Genomic DNA, 16,094 nt, shown 5'->3' with positions numbered 1-16,094 from the left:
CAACCTCCTCTGTAACAATGTATCCCAACTTTTAAGAGGAAAAGTGGCAGTGGCCTTTTGAAAGTTCATAAGGCTTTTCCAGTCTAGGCAAGAATGATGAGGAAAAAGGTTTCCTGCCTTTCCAGTGCAGTGGTGCGTCCCTTGCTCTTTCTCCCCAGCCCACACTTTTTTTCTACTTCTGTCTGTTTCTGTTCTGATTTCTCCAGGTTCAAATCAGAATGCCTTTGCTTTGAAGCTCAGGTCAGCACTAGGCAAGGCATTGGGCATTACCGTTGCTAAGAGCAGCCCGTCCTCTCCCAGTTGCATGCTTGTGCGTTGACAGGGTCAGGGCGTGATTGAAGGGTGAGAGATGCACAAAAGCAGAGAAGGCTTGAAATTAAATAGTCTTTGAAGCTTTTTCTTAACTAGTCTCACTCTGGCACAGACCCCTGCCTTAGGGGGATGATCCAGTGGAATAGCAATGACCTAAAGTTACTGCTCTGCCCACTCAAGCATGCAGGGAGGAGAATTTATCTCAAAAATGACCATATGAGGATATCTGAGCTGCAAATAAATGTTTATAAAAGATGTGCATTAACATTAAAAGAATGAGGATTTTTTTTTTTTCTGAATAAAACTGGATTTTTCTGAAATACTGAATGCTACACAGAAATGAAAAATGGAAAAATCCTGGTGGGTGAGACCTTTATCTCTTCTCTCATTTATTACTAGTGCCAATGGAGTAGCTGTCCTAATTAAAAAGAACTTGCCCTTTCAAACAGAGGAGCTGGATTCTGATCCAAATGGCCTTGTAGAAAAGAAATTGCTGAATGAAGTCATTACTCCAATTAACATTTATGCTCCTAATGTTAACAGTGTACTTTTAAAAGGAACCAGCAGCATAGATATTCCTCCTTAAACCATCTAATAGTCTGGTGTGGGTACTGATTTTAATTGCCCTTTGGTTATCTATTTAGACAAGTGTACTAGGGGTGATTGCATTGTAAATCAGATATCCCAAGAAGGTCGTTAATGAGCTAATGAATGATAGATGTTTGCAGTGATGAATGGCACAGCTGATAATGCTTATTTAGCCAAGTGTGTATTTAAGTGTTCCGTGTTGCGTATGAAAAGAAGTGACCATTCACCAGTAACTAGGTAATAATGTATTAGCTATTACTCAGTCTGCTCCATGGTTTTATCTTCCAGTTTTCAGGATTAGCCCCGTCTCCTGTGCTCTACATCCCTAAGCTGTTTCTATGATTTGTAACTCACAGAACTGTAGTTTGGAGCCCTGCATCTCTGTTTGACTTTGTTTATATATTTCTTGTCTCCCTTAGCATAAATCATAATGACAGCTTAATTGGTTTATAGTTCTGAAACAGTTTGAAATGTGAAGTGTTGCATAAGTGTTCAAGGTTGTTATTACTTTGTGACTTTTCCCAACCATTTTCTTTCCAGAATGAAAGTTAAAGAGAAATTATTTGCCATTTACATGACTAAATATGGTGAATCCTGTCATAAGTAATCACTCAAGGATCACCAAAAAAACCCCTTTGTTTCACAGAATTGCACTTTTTAAATGTTTGAACTTTGCATCTCCTTCACAATACAGGAAATCCATTAACTTCACTGGAAATATTTGATTTATGATCATGCGAATGGAGAATCAGATCTTTGATATCTGTGGGTGTGAGACAGTAGTTTCATGATGGAATAAAGGTCCTGGAAAATACAGGTCTTCTGTAAAGGTTCGGCTATAATTAAAACATTGGGCCATTTGATACACTTAGAATTTGAGATTATGACTTCTTTATTTCACAGGAGGAACGTGTAACATTGTAACAGTCTTTAGAGCACAGTGCTATTACAGATTGGAAGAGTCCTTTGTTCACAGATGCATATTTTACCTAAAGAATTTACATATACCAAACTGATTTCTTTCTTTTTTCATAGAGCAGTGTTGACTGGAGACTAACCCTCTAGCTTTTCCTTAGGACCTGGCCAGTGCTTAGCATTACCAGAGAATTTTTATCAGGTGCACTGTTCAAAAAATAAAGTCACACAGAGACAGATGTTTGTGCATTTAATTCCCTTTGTTGCTTCCACTGGCTCACAGGGCAGAGTCAAGAGGTATCCATGACAAAGTAGAAAAGTCTTTTACCCTAGAACAGGATTTTAGGATCAGAAATGAAGCGGGCAGGCAAAACAAGGACAGCCAACAAAAAGTAGCCTGGGGCAACACAGTGTGTCAGTGAAAAAGAGAGAGATAAGAAACACTTGGACAGTTGTGCATGTTGGCTTCAATCTGTAATGTCTGTGCAGGCCACACATTAAAAACATTTGGCTGTCCTTGACAGAAAACAAAAGAAGACCAGATTTTTCAGCTATTGCTTATTTATTTATTTATTTCTGTTGAAATAATTTGAATAGCCAACCTGGTGAATAACAATTCATTTACTATTTTTAATTATTTGTCTAACTGGATTCAGGCAATTATTAGATGTCATCTTAGAGAGACAAAGTGAAAGCTCTCTTTGTCTTTCAACAACCACTCTTTCTGCCATTGATCAGCTGCATCTACAGCTCTCACTGGTGTAAATTCCATTTGTGTTGTTATCTTTCTAGCATAAATTAAGGGCAAAATTCAGACCATCAGCTCCAGTAACACTTAATTCAGTCAGCACTGACAGCTGCTGCATTTCTCCAGTTCCATGCATTCAGAGACCTCCATGGCCTTGGGACCAAAGTGTCTATTTGGGCCTAAATACTGTCATAGTTGAGAAATGAGTGGGAAGCAACTATATCCCACACACTGCCACAGCAGTCCTATCCATGCTCAGAGAATGTGTAATACAAGTTGGACGCATGGCAAAATGCCCAGGCCCTCATGGTGGTGATGACACTTTCTAGGTAGCGTCATGGCCACTTTCATGGTAGCCTCATGGCTGAAGAAAAGAGGCAGTGGAGGGTCAGGGTTTATTTAATGTCTCACCTTGCACTCTCAGAGAGTGCCCTAGCTACTGGATGAAGGTGACTCTCCATTCCTTCTTTTGGAAGAATGGCACTGTGAAGCTTATAATTTGTGGGACCTGAAGAAGAGCAAGCCAGAAGTGGCCCGATTATATAGTTTAAGGGTGAGAAGACTCATCCAGTGGCAAAGTTCATTCATCAAGACTATCTCTTTCCCTCCTCTGTTCCTTAAAGACTACCCTAAAGACTCCTTCTACTAACATGTAACAAACTCACCCCAGGAAATACCAATTACATCATTCCCCAATATCTATTAGTTTGTTTCTAATTTGAATTGTTCTGAATGACTCAAAAATAATTAGTTGTTAAACCTTTTTTGTTCCTTCTGGCTGAAAGTTGTGTTACAACACAGGTAGGTTGTGGTTTTTTAGGACAGATTTTTAGGACTAGGGATTGCCTCATCACACATCTTTGTGTAGTAACTGAGCTCTGGAGGAGGTAAAATTCCTTGTTATAGCACAAGAATTCATTGGTTGTAAAGTTATGGATTAAAATTCCCATGATAAAAATAAATCTCTATATCTCTGTCATATCGGGACCAAGGTGGTAGACAGCAAATTGAATAGAAAAATATCATGTTAGAAAGAGGTATCATACTAGCTTTAAGGGAAAACAGGAACACAGCATCTCCATTAAGTGTTTAGTTATTGCTTAGTATTTAGGATTTGTAATACCAAATTACCTTAAAAAACCCTGATGATTTACATTAATGTGGCAAAATAATAATCTTCTGTTGATGAAAACAGAATTTATATAGGTTTTTTTTTTTTCCTCTGGGGTTTTTTGGAAGTTTCTTTTTTTATTTCCTTTACCTAGAAGTACTAGGAGACTCTGCGAAGTATTTTTATTTATTCTGACAACTCCTTCAGGGAAGAAACAATAGAGAACATCTGATATATTCACATTGTGCAAGATGACTATCCAGGACAATCTGCAGATGCCTTTTTAGGCACATAAGGCAAGGATTCCCTATGTACCTCTCCAATTGGCAAGATAACTTTCTCTGGTAGCAGTTGGAGGAAGTTGGAGATGACAGGTTTCCAACTATAACCCAGAGAAAATGCCACTGTGAAATTGTATAAGGTGTCTATAAATGCAGCTTTTAAAATAAGCCTCCAAAAAAGAGAGGAAACAGTACTGATCCAACCAGGGGTGGGAGCATTAATCCAGCATCTTGTCTTAGGCAAAAGAGAGATCAGGCAATTCTCAGGTCTATAAGACCTCTACAATAAACATTTTTGAGTAAACTTCACCTCTTCCGTGTTCCTCTACACATAGCATTTTCAGATAGATCTGTGGCAACTATGGATTGATTCAACGTGCAGGTAATCTCTCAGAAATTTCTGGCATAATAACTGTATGCTCTTGAAATTTATTCCCATTTTTCACTCAAAACCTAATCTAAAAAACTTCAGAAGTTCTACAGTTTAATCGATTTTGAATGCAGGTGCTTCCTCTCACTGACCTTCAATTTCTCATCTTTAATTTTATGTAAATTTTGTATTTATTTACTTTTATCATATCCCTTCCTTTTTGGCACCTTATTACATAGATACATTTGGTTTGTACAACTGAAATACATTTGATTTTTATTACAGGAAGTTTATAATTTTATTTGCTTTTCTCAGAACATCTTTTATTTCTGTAGTTTTTTTCCTTAAAAAAGTCTGGGCCAAGACTGTATGCAATAAAGTTCTTAAACAGATTATTAAACATTTGCATTACACATCATTCTGTTCCTTCCTTAATCTGCCTTCCAGTTTACAGTTCTGGATTTGCTTATTATTTAGCAGAAGGAAGCTGCTACTGTACAGTGAGCTGTCTGAAGATATGCCAGTATCTCTCTAGAAAGGGTAGTCATTCTACAACCTGATGTTCCCTGATTTGAATTTATCAATAATAAATTTAATCTAACATGATGCCTTCCCATACACTTACTTTCTTTTCTTTTTTTTTAGTCCTTCTGAAGCTTCAAAAATATCCACTTCAGTGGTCCAGATTAAACTAGATAAAATTTTGTCTAGAAATGCTTTTAGTCTTTTTTCATATTTCCTTTCCAGATCATTTGTAAATGTGTAAAACCATGTAGGCACTACTGTCAGAAGGGAGGGACTCTGCTGCACGCTGTTCTCTAATAGGGCAAAGGATTTTTACTTCTACAAGAACCTTAGCAATAATGTATAAATTATACAAAATCAGCATTCAAGGGAAGTAGGCAATCTCATAGTTTGTTAAGCCTAAATCTTTAAATGATGGCAGAAAGCAATAGCATGATTCAGTGTGTTGGGATCTTGGTTATTAAAGGTCTGAATCATGTCAACTATCATTAGCCATCTAAAAGGTGTCTGGAGCTTCTTGTCATCAACCAAAACCACGTGCACTTCCAGAGGTCAATCCATCCCAGGGCAGATGGGTAGACAGAGCTGTCTACTTTAAACTAGACACCTAACTTCTAAGCAGAAAAAGTGAAATGAGTTAAAAACCTACTCTCTCATGTCATTTAGGGATCAGACACAATGACAAGTGACTACTCAAGGGCTGAATCCAGACAACAACAGCTAACTCATAACAAAAAAATGTATGTGCTGTGGAAAATATCTTTTGCTATAGCAAAGAATATACCGTTTAGAAACTGAACCATGTCTTTTTTATGGGAAAGCAGAGGTTTCAGATTGTACTACTGCCTTTTAGAAGATGAGGTCAGGTGACAGAATTGCTTTAAAATGTGCAAAATACAATAAATAGTTACTAATGTATTTATCAAGTTCTATTGCTGCACAATCTTGTTCCAATATCCTGCGTTCATACCACTGTGATTCTTGCTTGTGAAGTCCAAATGCCCTTTTGTATTAATTATTAATTCCTGTCCCTTTGTCCATGATTTTCCTTAAATAAGTAGGATTATCCTTTTAAAGAGCTCTATCTAGATTTTTCACTTCTGGTATGCTGTGCTCAGTATAAGATCAAAACATGGAAGCTAAAGGTCACTTCATATTTGCTGGTAGTTGGGAGATCTGTGATGATGTGCAGTGCGTGCAGCACACTGCTGCATCTGATAAGCAGTCATCTCTCTTCTAGGGCATTATCTAAAATTGATTTGTTCTGCTTCTCAGAGAGAAATACAAACTTGAAGAATATTTGGGAGAAATAAGGTCAGGACCTTAATCTTTGAGGAATCTGAAAGCAAGACAGTTCCCTCTCCATAGCCACCTCCACCTGGACTTAACACAGGATGGTTTATAGTTACTTTATCTGAAATGTATTTATAACTTCAACCCATGGGATTCCCAGGTCTGATGGGAGAACTGTTATTTCCCAACTGTAAGAGATCTAGTGCTCAGGAGGGTTGTATCTGTTCATATGGTTTGGTCCTGGTAGGAATTAAAGGGATGGTGAAAACAGTTCAGTCAGTATCTGATTCTGTAAAGGTGAAATTCCTCTTTCTACTTGCACTCTTACACAGAATTTTTAGGGATTAGACTTGCATATGTGCCTAAATTTGTAGATGGGCTACTGCAAATAGCTAAAAGATTAATTAAGAAAATCTAAGGAATGCAGAATATTTATAGCATAAAACCACCCTAGTACTTTAAAAAAAAAAAAAAAAAAAAAAAGATACTTTAGTTAAAAGAAAAAGCAGCTATGTAAAATGGAACTATGGAACTATGGAAACAGATGAAGAAAACTTAGAAGTCTGAACTCTCTGAAATACACTAAAGCATGAAGTGACATTTCTCAGGAAAATATATTTTTTAAATGAAAATTAACTTTGTATGCCTTAATTTTGGGGTCTTCAAACTTTCTGAAAATCAGAATTTTTTTAGGTCATCCCCTATGCGGATCTGATGTACTCTATCAATACCATAAGGTTACAAAAACTGATTTGCTACTGATATTTATCTTGAAAAACACCAATTAAAAAATTGAAACAATCTCATATAACCTTACTTTTACAGTCTTTCCCAGTCTGTCTGGAAAAGAGAGATTCTTATTGGGGGTAGTTGGGGTCTGATAGTAAAAGAAAACCGGGTCTGTCATGTTGGAAGGTTTGACAGCCTGTCTGTCTCTATTCCTTATTTGTGAATTTAGAAATTTCCTCTGCTATTGCATTCACTGGGGGCCAGAACACTCTTGGGCAAAAATTCACAGCTATAATTAGTGATTTAATTTTAATGTAGATGAATAGACAATCCTGAAGCCAGTTATTAAAATGTCATTAGTTGACACAGAAGTTAGCGTATCAGCCCAACGTCTGTTAACAGAAGCTGCAGAGACCAACCCAAATGAGAATTCTGCCGGGGGAAGAGTCACAGCAACACAAGGCATCAGAAATCTCCCTGCCTCTGGGAAACAGCTGGAGACCCCCTGCCAGAAAATGCTCAACTGTTTGTTGGGAATGCACAGGCAATACCTGTGACCCCTCTGTTCTAGCAGAACCCTGAGATCTCTGGAAAATATTACTTTTGAGTAACTTTAGCCATAGCTAAAACCCAGTAGAGTTAGAAAATAGCAAGGGTGAAAAACAGACTTTATAACAAGTAGCCCTGAGGATATCTATATCCAACAAGTATGGAATTAGTTCTGTATATCATGTGTAACTCATTCTGACAGCACTCCCAAAGTAAATAAATTTTAATTTGTATTTTTATTTCAGACGTTAATGTAACAGCAAGGCTCAGAGAACTAAGCAATCTGGATTCAAAGGCTTAGTTAGAAAAAGAAGGGCAAAGACTTCTCTGGGATCTTCAGTTTCTGACTGAAAGTAGAGAAACTAAAAGTAGCAGCAAATATCTTAGTAAAAGTATAACTCTGCTTGTAAATATTTCAGAGAGCACAATAGAAGAGCTCTTGTTGAGAAACAATCACAAATCTATATTTAATAATTTTTTCCCCTAAATCCTGAGAGATCTGACCTACAACCTCTCCTGGCCTCTTTGCCATCTCAATGACACAAGACCATGAATAAAAATAATACCAATGTAAATCTAAAATCTAAAGGCATTAGAAGGCTTCATTTTTTAATTGCATTTACTTTGGCACCACACTGAGTTTTGCAACTTTGATCCGTTAAGCAGTATTGCAAAACCATCATGAAAATGTATGAACCCAAGAACAAAATCTACTCACCCAATCTCACAGCAATGATTAAAAAAGCCCTAATTATGCTATAGTCACCCGTCAAAATAAATTACTCACTCAGGGTGAGTGGGTGAAGTTTGCTAAGCTTCCTTAAGGAGGTGGTAATTGTCTTGAATTTTGTTAAAATACGTCACTAATTTTTTCCTCTTTGAGAATTTTATAAGATGGTTGTAAGAATTTTGAGAGAGCTTTTTCAAAGTATTCTATACTTGTGTATTTGTACTGCAGAACATGTTTCATGACATACAAAAGAATGTTCTGAATGACATGTACAGTTGACCAGAAATGTTAAAATAAAATAATTTCACAAGAAGATGCCAAGTGATTGAATGTACTTCCACGGCAAAGTGATGTGTGGATCTGACAGCAAAGTGAAGTGAGAGCATGGTGACACCACATGGTTGGCTCCTGGAGGTCTGCACAGGGTTTAGGAGGTGCATGGAGACCTTTAGGAATCCTTCCTGTCTTCAAAATCCATTGCATACAATACCAAATCCTTCAAAGAAGATGTCTGAGACCCATTCACCTGGGCTATTTTGGCTGTGAAAATTTAATGCAAAGTTGAAAGATGACAATCACGTATGATCTTACACTGCTGGTTATGCTGCCACTGTGTGAGGCCTGCCCAGAGCAACACCAAATCCAAAGGCTTCCTTTCCTGCTGTCTTCTGGAGGTTGCCAGAAACCTACACTTAAATTTGCATCCAAAGAATGCTCAATGTGTGGACTCCTGACTGCAGCAGTCTTGAGCCTGATGTGTCAGGGCTTGCAGGCTGTGGGCCACTGCAGATGGAGATACTGGTTTTAGATCTCCTTTCATTGTTGCTTCCAAAATCTGGTTTTTTGTTACTTTTACTACCATTTAGCTGATGTTCAAACACCTGCATTATAGAACAGAATCATAAAATAGTTTTGTTGGAAGGGACCTTTAAAGGCCATCTAGTCCAACCCCCCCCTGCAATGAGCAGGGACGTCTTCAACTAGATCAGGTTGTTCAGAGCCCCGTCCAACCTGACCTTGAATGTTTCCAGGGATGAGGTATCTACCACCTCTCTGGGCAACCTGTTCCAGTGTTTCACCCCCCTCATTGTAAAAAATTTCTTCCCTATATCTAGCCTAAATCTGCCCTCTTTTCATTTAAAACCATTACCCCTTGTCCTATCACAACACATCCTGCTAAAAAGTTTGTCCCCATCTTTCTTATGAGCCCCCTTTAGGTATTGAAAGGCTTCAATAAGGTCTTCCCAGAGACTTCTCCAGGCTGAACAACCTCAACTCTCTCAGCCTGTCCTCATTGGAAAAGTGTTCCATCCCTTTGACCATTTCTGTGGCCCTCCTCTGGACCCACTCCAATATGTCCATGTCTTCCCTGTGCTGAGGACCCCAGAGCTGGACACAGCACTCCAGGTGGGGTCTCACGAGAGCAGAGTAGAGGGGGAGAATCACCTCCCTCGACCTGATAACCACATTTCTCTTGATGCAGCTCAGGATATGCTTTTAAGCCACCAGTACCCCCAAGTCCTTCTCCACGGGGCTGCTCTCAATCCCTTCATCCCTCAGCCTGTATTGATACTGGGGGTTGCCCCAACCCAGGTGCAGGACCTTGCACTTGGCCTTGTTGAACCTCTTGAGGTTCACATGGGCCCACTTCTCGAGATTGTCCAGGTCCCTCTGGATGGCATCCCATCCCTCAGGCATGTCAACCACACCACTCAGCTTGGTGTCATCTGCAGACTTGCTGAGGGTGCACTCAATCCCACTGTCTATGTCATTGATGAAGATATTAAACAGTACTGGTCCCAGTACGGACCCCTGAGGGATACCACTCATCACTGATCTCCATCTGGACATTGATTATAAACAGACATAGATTATAAACAGATGCTTCTTGATGCATGCGATAGGCCTCTAGTCATAAACAAATGTAGCTATCGTCTTTGGATCAAATAATAAAATCTTTGAGTCAGATGATAAAATCTTCACATTTATTCACATTATTATTTTAATTAAAAATTAAGCTAATTTGTGCCCACCAAAAACTCTGTATACCATTGCAATCTGTTATTTTTCTATATGTATTTGTTTGTGAGCTGTTAAAATACAAAATGTAACTCTTATATCCAGACAACAATTAGACTTCAGAGTACTTTCCCCTTAATTTATTATCACTAGTGAGTGACCACAAAAGCAATATGTAGAGATTTAACATTCATCATAACATTTGCAGTTATTCTTCTAATAACTGAAAAATAAGGTTTGTCTTTCATTTCCTAGAGTTGTGGCTGACTCACACAACTTTGAATGATACTTCAGCAATTCAAAGTTTTATAAACAGTACAGACAGCAATCTAAATAAGGGTGCTGAATAAGCAGAAGCAGGGGTGTATTTGTACCAGCATATTGTTTCATCCCACTCTAAAAATAAGTGTGAAAAGGAACGTGTATCTCATTGTGGGCTCAGAATCTGAGTCACGCCATAGTTGGAAGTATTTATATTAAAAGCTTTTGGCTCTGGCACACCTCTCGTTTTCTGTCTGATTGTTCATTCTTACTATAATTTCCTAATTTCGCAGCACCACTTTTAACTTTTCATAATACTTACATTTTTATACTAGACTTTTTCATTTCTTAGATGATATCGGTGGAGCCTCAGGAGCCAAGGACTCTCCCAGCGATAGCCCCCTTCTCCACAGTCTGATGGTTCAGGCTGGTTGGTGCTAGGAGCTAAGAGAGTAGGTTCTCCTCCACAACCAGGGATGCAGACCTGGCAAAAAGCCCTTTCTCTCCCTTCCCCACGCAGAAGGATGGAACGTGGAGATGTCAGCTCTGTGCTGCTTTCTGGGCTCTTTCCTCGCAGAAGGGGAGACAGGCTGGGGGGACTGGTGGTGAAGGTGTTCAGCAAGGCCAGGCAGATGAAAGTGAATGTAGGTCAGTCCCTGTAATGTAGAGCAAAATGGAGCACATCGTGGGAAATGCATTTATAACTGTGTCCAGTAATTGGGATCACTGGGTGTCAAGCACATTGGTATAGTAACCGTCAGTAGAACTGAGTCTTGTTATCATTTCAGTGTGATGATTCTTCTGCTTCTTTACTACCACCCAAATGCTTTGTCTTTTTTTCTTCCATAAGGGCTTACCTTTTCTCAGGAAGCAAGTTAGGATCTATTGCTTCATCATCAAACACTTCATCGATAAAGTCTTACTGCTTCCTGACATAGGTGAGCTCAGGTTAAGAAAAAAAAATAGCTGCTTTGTACTCCTCATTTTCTCCTTTTTGTGCTTCTACTGACTTTCTGACTTCCCAATGTGGTCTCTGTCATCAGGACTAACCTCCCCAGTAATTTTATCTAACTCCCTCTTTGCACAATTAGGTAGACCTTTTCACACAGCTAGGGGTGCCAAGGAATACTCGGTAATTCTAACTGTGCTGTGGCTTCCAAGCCATTTTGGCAGCGGCGTCAAACGAGTCGGGTTAGACCATCTTCAGTGTTCAGTTGTACTCAGAAACAGGTTGGAAGCACTGAGACAATCAGGCACAGCAGCGAGATGGATTAAGCAGTGGTAGCTTTTCCACAATCAAGTATGCGTTCTGCACTGCCTGTGTGCGTGAAGGCTTTTAGTCAGGTCTTAGCTTAAGTTCTGCTGGCTTAAACTGACCTCTTGACTTTGTTCTGGGGTGGCAGAGGAGTATGCACACATTTTTTAAATACAACGAGGAGGCACCTGAGTAAGAGAGCAGCTGCACTGATTCAGACCAAGGGAAACTGTAGCCTCATGCTCTGTCTCTACTACTGCCCCTTGGTAGATGTTAAGGCAAAAAATGTAAGAACAGGGAAGGCATGCAGAGATACATTCTGCACTTCACTGATCTGTATTGTATGGAACTCTTGACTCAGAATTTGTACTTTTACATTTAATAAGCTTTCATGGTTTTTTTCGTCTTTGTATAATTTCTTTTTGACTGTATTTATGATACTGGCAGCATCTAACAGTGAATGCCACTGTTCTCTTATGCTGTGTGAAAAAAAACCACTTCTTTTGCTTGTTTTAAACCCGTTAATTTCATTGGGCATCCTCTTGTTCTCATGTAGTGAGAAGCCAAGCATCCATTCATTTATTTTCTAGGCACTTTCCCAGAGTTCTTCTGATTTTATACATATCTGCCATATCCCCCTTCAGTTGTCCCCTTTCCAAGTTAAAAACTCCAAATCACTTTAAGCAGTTCCAAGCTTTAATTGCCTTTCTTTAGATCCCCCATGTAATTTTTGAGAGGCAAGTACCAGAACAGCAGGCAGTATACAAAAAGGAGAGTACTGTGTGGTTTTGTATACTGCTATAAAGGTGTTTTCTATTTTGTGCTCCATTCCATTTTTTAAAGGTCCTAACTACTGGATTTTTTGACTGCCAATGAGCATGGGATTTATGCTTTCTTTTAGTAAGATTTCTTTCTTTTTTATTAATTCCTTTTTTAAAATGAAACAAATGAAATTATTTATTTGGTGTGCTTTTTGTACTTACAGGAGGTTCAACTTCAGTGCATTACGATTAGTGTTTCAACAGTAACATCTTGAACCAGCCCTGTCCTTTGCTCAGGCAAGATGAAAAAGAGCTGTTGTTCTCAGATAATTTCCAAACATCATTGCGACAAAAGTTATGGTGTTTAAACATTTAGTCTCTGCATTATGCCTAGGTATGACAATTGCTGAGGCTTTATGAGAGTCTCCCATTAGCTCTAATGCTAATTTCTAAGGCTTAGGCAAGGAATTTCAAGACACTGAGAAACTTTTCTTGATAGAAGATACAGTTTACATTGATTTTAATTCTTCTTTAATGCTCCTTCATTGAAATGGCTGGGTCTCTCATCCTGTATACGGATTCTTTTCATCATTTTTATGATACACTGATTAGATAGATACATGGATAGCAAATAATAATGCAAAATTCACTTTTAAATCAATGGTTACTGGATTATAAAGCATATAATATGTTAGAGGACAGAAGTTGGAAATTATACTGCATTTTCAGTTTGAGACTGGAAGAGTGAAATCCCCCTTGGTTCCTAATCTTAAATATGCATTTTTGTTTCTTATATTTTTACATATATCATATTCATAGAAATTTTTTGTTATGACTTTTGTGTCTGTCTCTCATTAAGTAATGCATACAGTCAGCAGAAGTTAAAAAGTGTTTAATATCCAAAAATAGAATGAACATGTCCTTCATTTAAAGCATATCTTCTAATCAGGATATTAGCATTACTGTTAATTACCACTGCACTTAATTTTGTATGACAATGGCAAAACTAAGAACAAAGGGAAAAAAGCCAAGGTACTACACTTCCAGTTTCAGTTTGCATCACACTGGTCCTAGAACCCTCGGATTTGTGTGCTGATATTTATGAAATCAGTGGAAATCAGTGCATACTTCACAAGTTTTGTGAAATTTATGGCATCTGTGGGCTTTCAGACAGGTAAAATGGCTTAGGTCGGGGAGGAATTTTTTTAATTGAGGAATCCTTTTTTCAAAATATGTAATATCTCAGACATGCAATCTCACTGATAAAGGTAACATGCTCTTAAGGAAATACAAAAGTAGACTTCCAACTGAGCACCACCTTCAAGACTGCTGATTTTCAGGTACTCTCAAAATACCTTGCACTGTCAGACCTTAGAAGTTTGACTGTGACCAGATCTGATTTTGACATATTTTGGAGGTACAGTTTTGTGAGTGGATCAATGTATATTTCCTTTCACCCCTTAGACCACAAATCCTGCTTCCCTGCTTTAACTCTGGGAGTCAGAGAGACCTCCTGCAGACTGTGGGAGGGCAGGTCACAGACAGCCATCCAAAGGCACAACTCATTGCCCTGCTAGCATTGGGGCTCTCTGTTAAACCTGCTGCCATCTCAAAATCAAAAGAAAATCTTCAGTGAGTCAGCTTTTCTCTGTGCCACCCCTAAGCCCAGAGTGAGTATGAGGTCCATTTAACACAGTAAATTTTTCTAGTGTATTACAATTACAGAAACATCTGTTATGAATATCGTTTTGCTAAACCACTGCAAAAAATTCATAGACTATTCAGTGGTTGCAAGACTGTTCAATTACTTACCTGTATTGAGGTGGGTTTGTGGCTGAACATTGTAATTCATTGGAAACACACAGGAATACTAGTACCAGAAATCATTTTTACTCTGCCTGCAAAATGCATCTTCTGATGGTTGACTGTGTAGATATAACATATTTCTTTATCTATGTAACACTCATATGTGGATAAAATAATTTTGACCAGTTGCTAGAATTATTTGATCACACAGAAGACCTAATTGTGGGATAAGAATTAAAAAATGGTCGCACGTCTACAAATATCTTCAGCAACTTAATATCCTTACATAGGTGTTTTTTTCTTTGGAAAAGTTTCTCAGAGCTGGACAGTATTTTTAATTTCCCATACTAACTGCTGAAAATCTACTTGTAAGGCAATGTGTTCAATGCCCTTCAGTGCAACTTGCAGATGAAAAAAGATAACTCTGCATAAATAGCATATTTTCATCTTTATGTTTTATATTACTCTTTATATTTGCTTCTAGAGAGGACTTGCTATTTTGTCAATATTCAATTATTTTAATATTTCATTTTTAACCATATTTTTGAAGACAAATTTAAGGTATCAGTAAGAAACCAGTTTTGAAACCAGATGTTCTAGAAATGCAAACATACAGATATTGATAGATAAGATCAGACCATGGTCCATCTAATCTAATAATCCTTCTGATAGAAAGTAGGTGATTCAGAGGAAGTTGCCAGAAATTTCTTGAGACACAAATAGAGAGTAATCTGTCAGCTACCTTAAGTCTTCTCAGAATTCCGTGGTACTTTGAGATAATTTTAAAACCTAAAGCATAAGGTTTCAACCTTCTTTGAAAATATATCAGCATTAACTATTACAAATCTGGAGCTCATGAACAGCAAAAATTTGACCAATGTGAAAAATGGGATAGTGCAAGCATTACTGAAAACTGCAAAACTCTGAATCATTGAACAATTATTTACTTCCTAAGCAGATGAGAGAATTTGGGGCATGAAAATTACATAAAATAGCAAATAGCCAATACTTCTATGGTCTTTTTGACCCTTCAGAAACTCTTGTATTGTGGCATAAATGTTACAAAGCTAATTTGTCCTAACAGTTTGAAATATAAAAACAGCTCTGGTGTGGTGCATATTTGTCAGGTATTTGGATGAGAGAAATATTAACTTATCCTGTTAAAGTTTCAGGAAGTGTTAATATGGTATATACTTGTGAGCGTGATTTGATCACTAGTGCTACCGCCAAGAAAATTAATCACCATTTCATGAAAGGAGAAAACAATTTTATTAGCTCATGAACCAGATCCTACTTCACATGATTCCATAAATCTAAAACAAAAGAAGAAGAAGCAGCGTACGTATTTCTGCAACTTTCTGTGTTTCTTTTCTTTCCAGACAACTATTACGGCACTCCAAAGCCACCAGCAGAACCAGCTCCATTGCTGTTAAATGTAACAGATCAGATCCTCCCAGGTGCCACTCCCGGGGCTGAAGGCAAGCGTAAAAGGAATAAGTCTGTGAGCAATATGGAAAAGACAGGTATTGAACCACCAGAGGAAGAAGAAGAAGAAAGACCTGTGGTCAATGGAAATGATGTGACAGTAACACCAGGTCTGTTTTTCCTTGTTTCTTTGCAATGCATTTCTGTTATTCAGAGTCCTCAGTTACCTCCTTCTGCAGTGAGAATATGCATGTTCAGGTAAAGATGTTCTTGGAAGACTGAAAGCCAGGAATCCTGAATAACAGGATTTCTCTGAAGCCTAAAACAAATTACTTAACCTCAGTTTTGGGGAGTCATCTCACTTAGCTACCCTAAAGATATCTGTCTCTGAACTAGTGCCTTTTAACCCTTTTTAT

The 16,094-nt window shown here is 38.2% G+C and overlaps 1 protein-coding gene across 10 annotated transcripts in view; it reads left to right on the top strand.

Moving 5' to 3' along the window:
• The window catches only part of MAGI2 (membrane associated guanylate kinase, WW and PDZ domain containing 2), a 763,796-nt gene that overhangs the window by 491,584 nt on the left and 256,118 nt on the right, over positions 1 to 16,094 (top strand). For all 10 annotated transcript variants that reach the window (XM_074827889.1, XM_074827888.1, XM_074827887.1 and 7 more), the window contains one exon: positions 15,633 to 15,848. In XM_074827889.1, coding sequence (XP_074683990.1) covers positions 15,633 to 15,848 — 216 coding nt within the window. The remainder of the gene's footprint in view (positions 1 to 15,632; positions 15,849 to 16,094) is intronic.

The sequence above is a fragment of the Strix aluco genome, chromosome 5 (genome assembly GCF_031877795.1).
Source record: "Strix aluco isolate bStrAlu1 chromosome 5, bStrAlu1.hap1, whole genome shotgun sequence".
Lineage (NCBI taxonomy): Eukaryota > Metazoa > Chordata > Aves > Strigiformes > Strigidae > Strix > Strix aluco.
The sequence above is the reverse complement of the archived record's forward strand: the minus strand, read 5'-3'. Positions and strand labels throughout refer to the sequence as shown.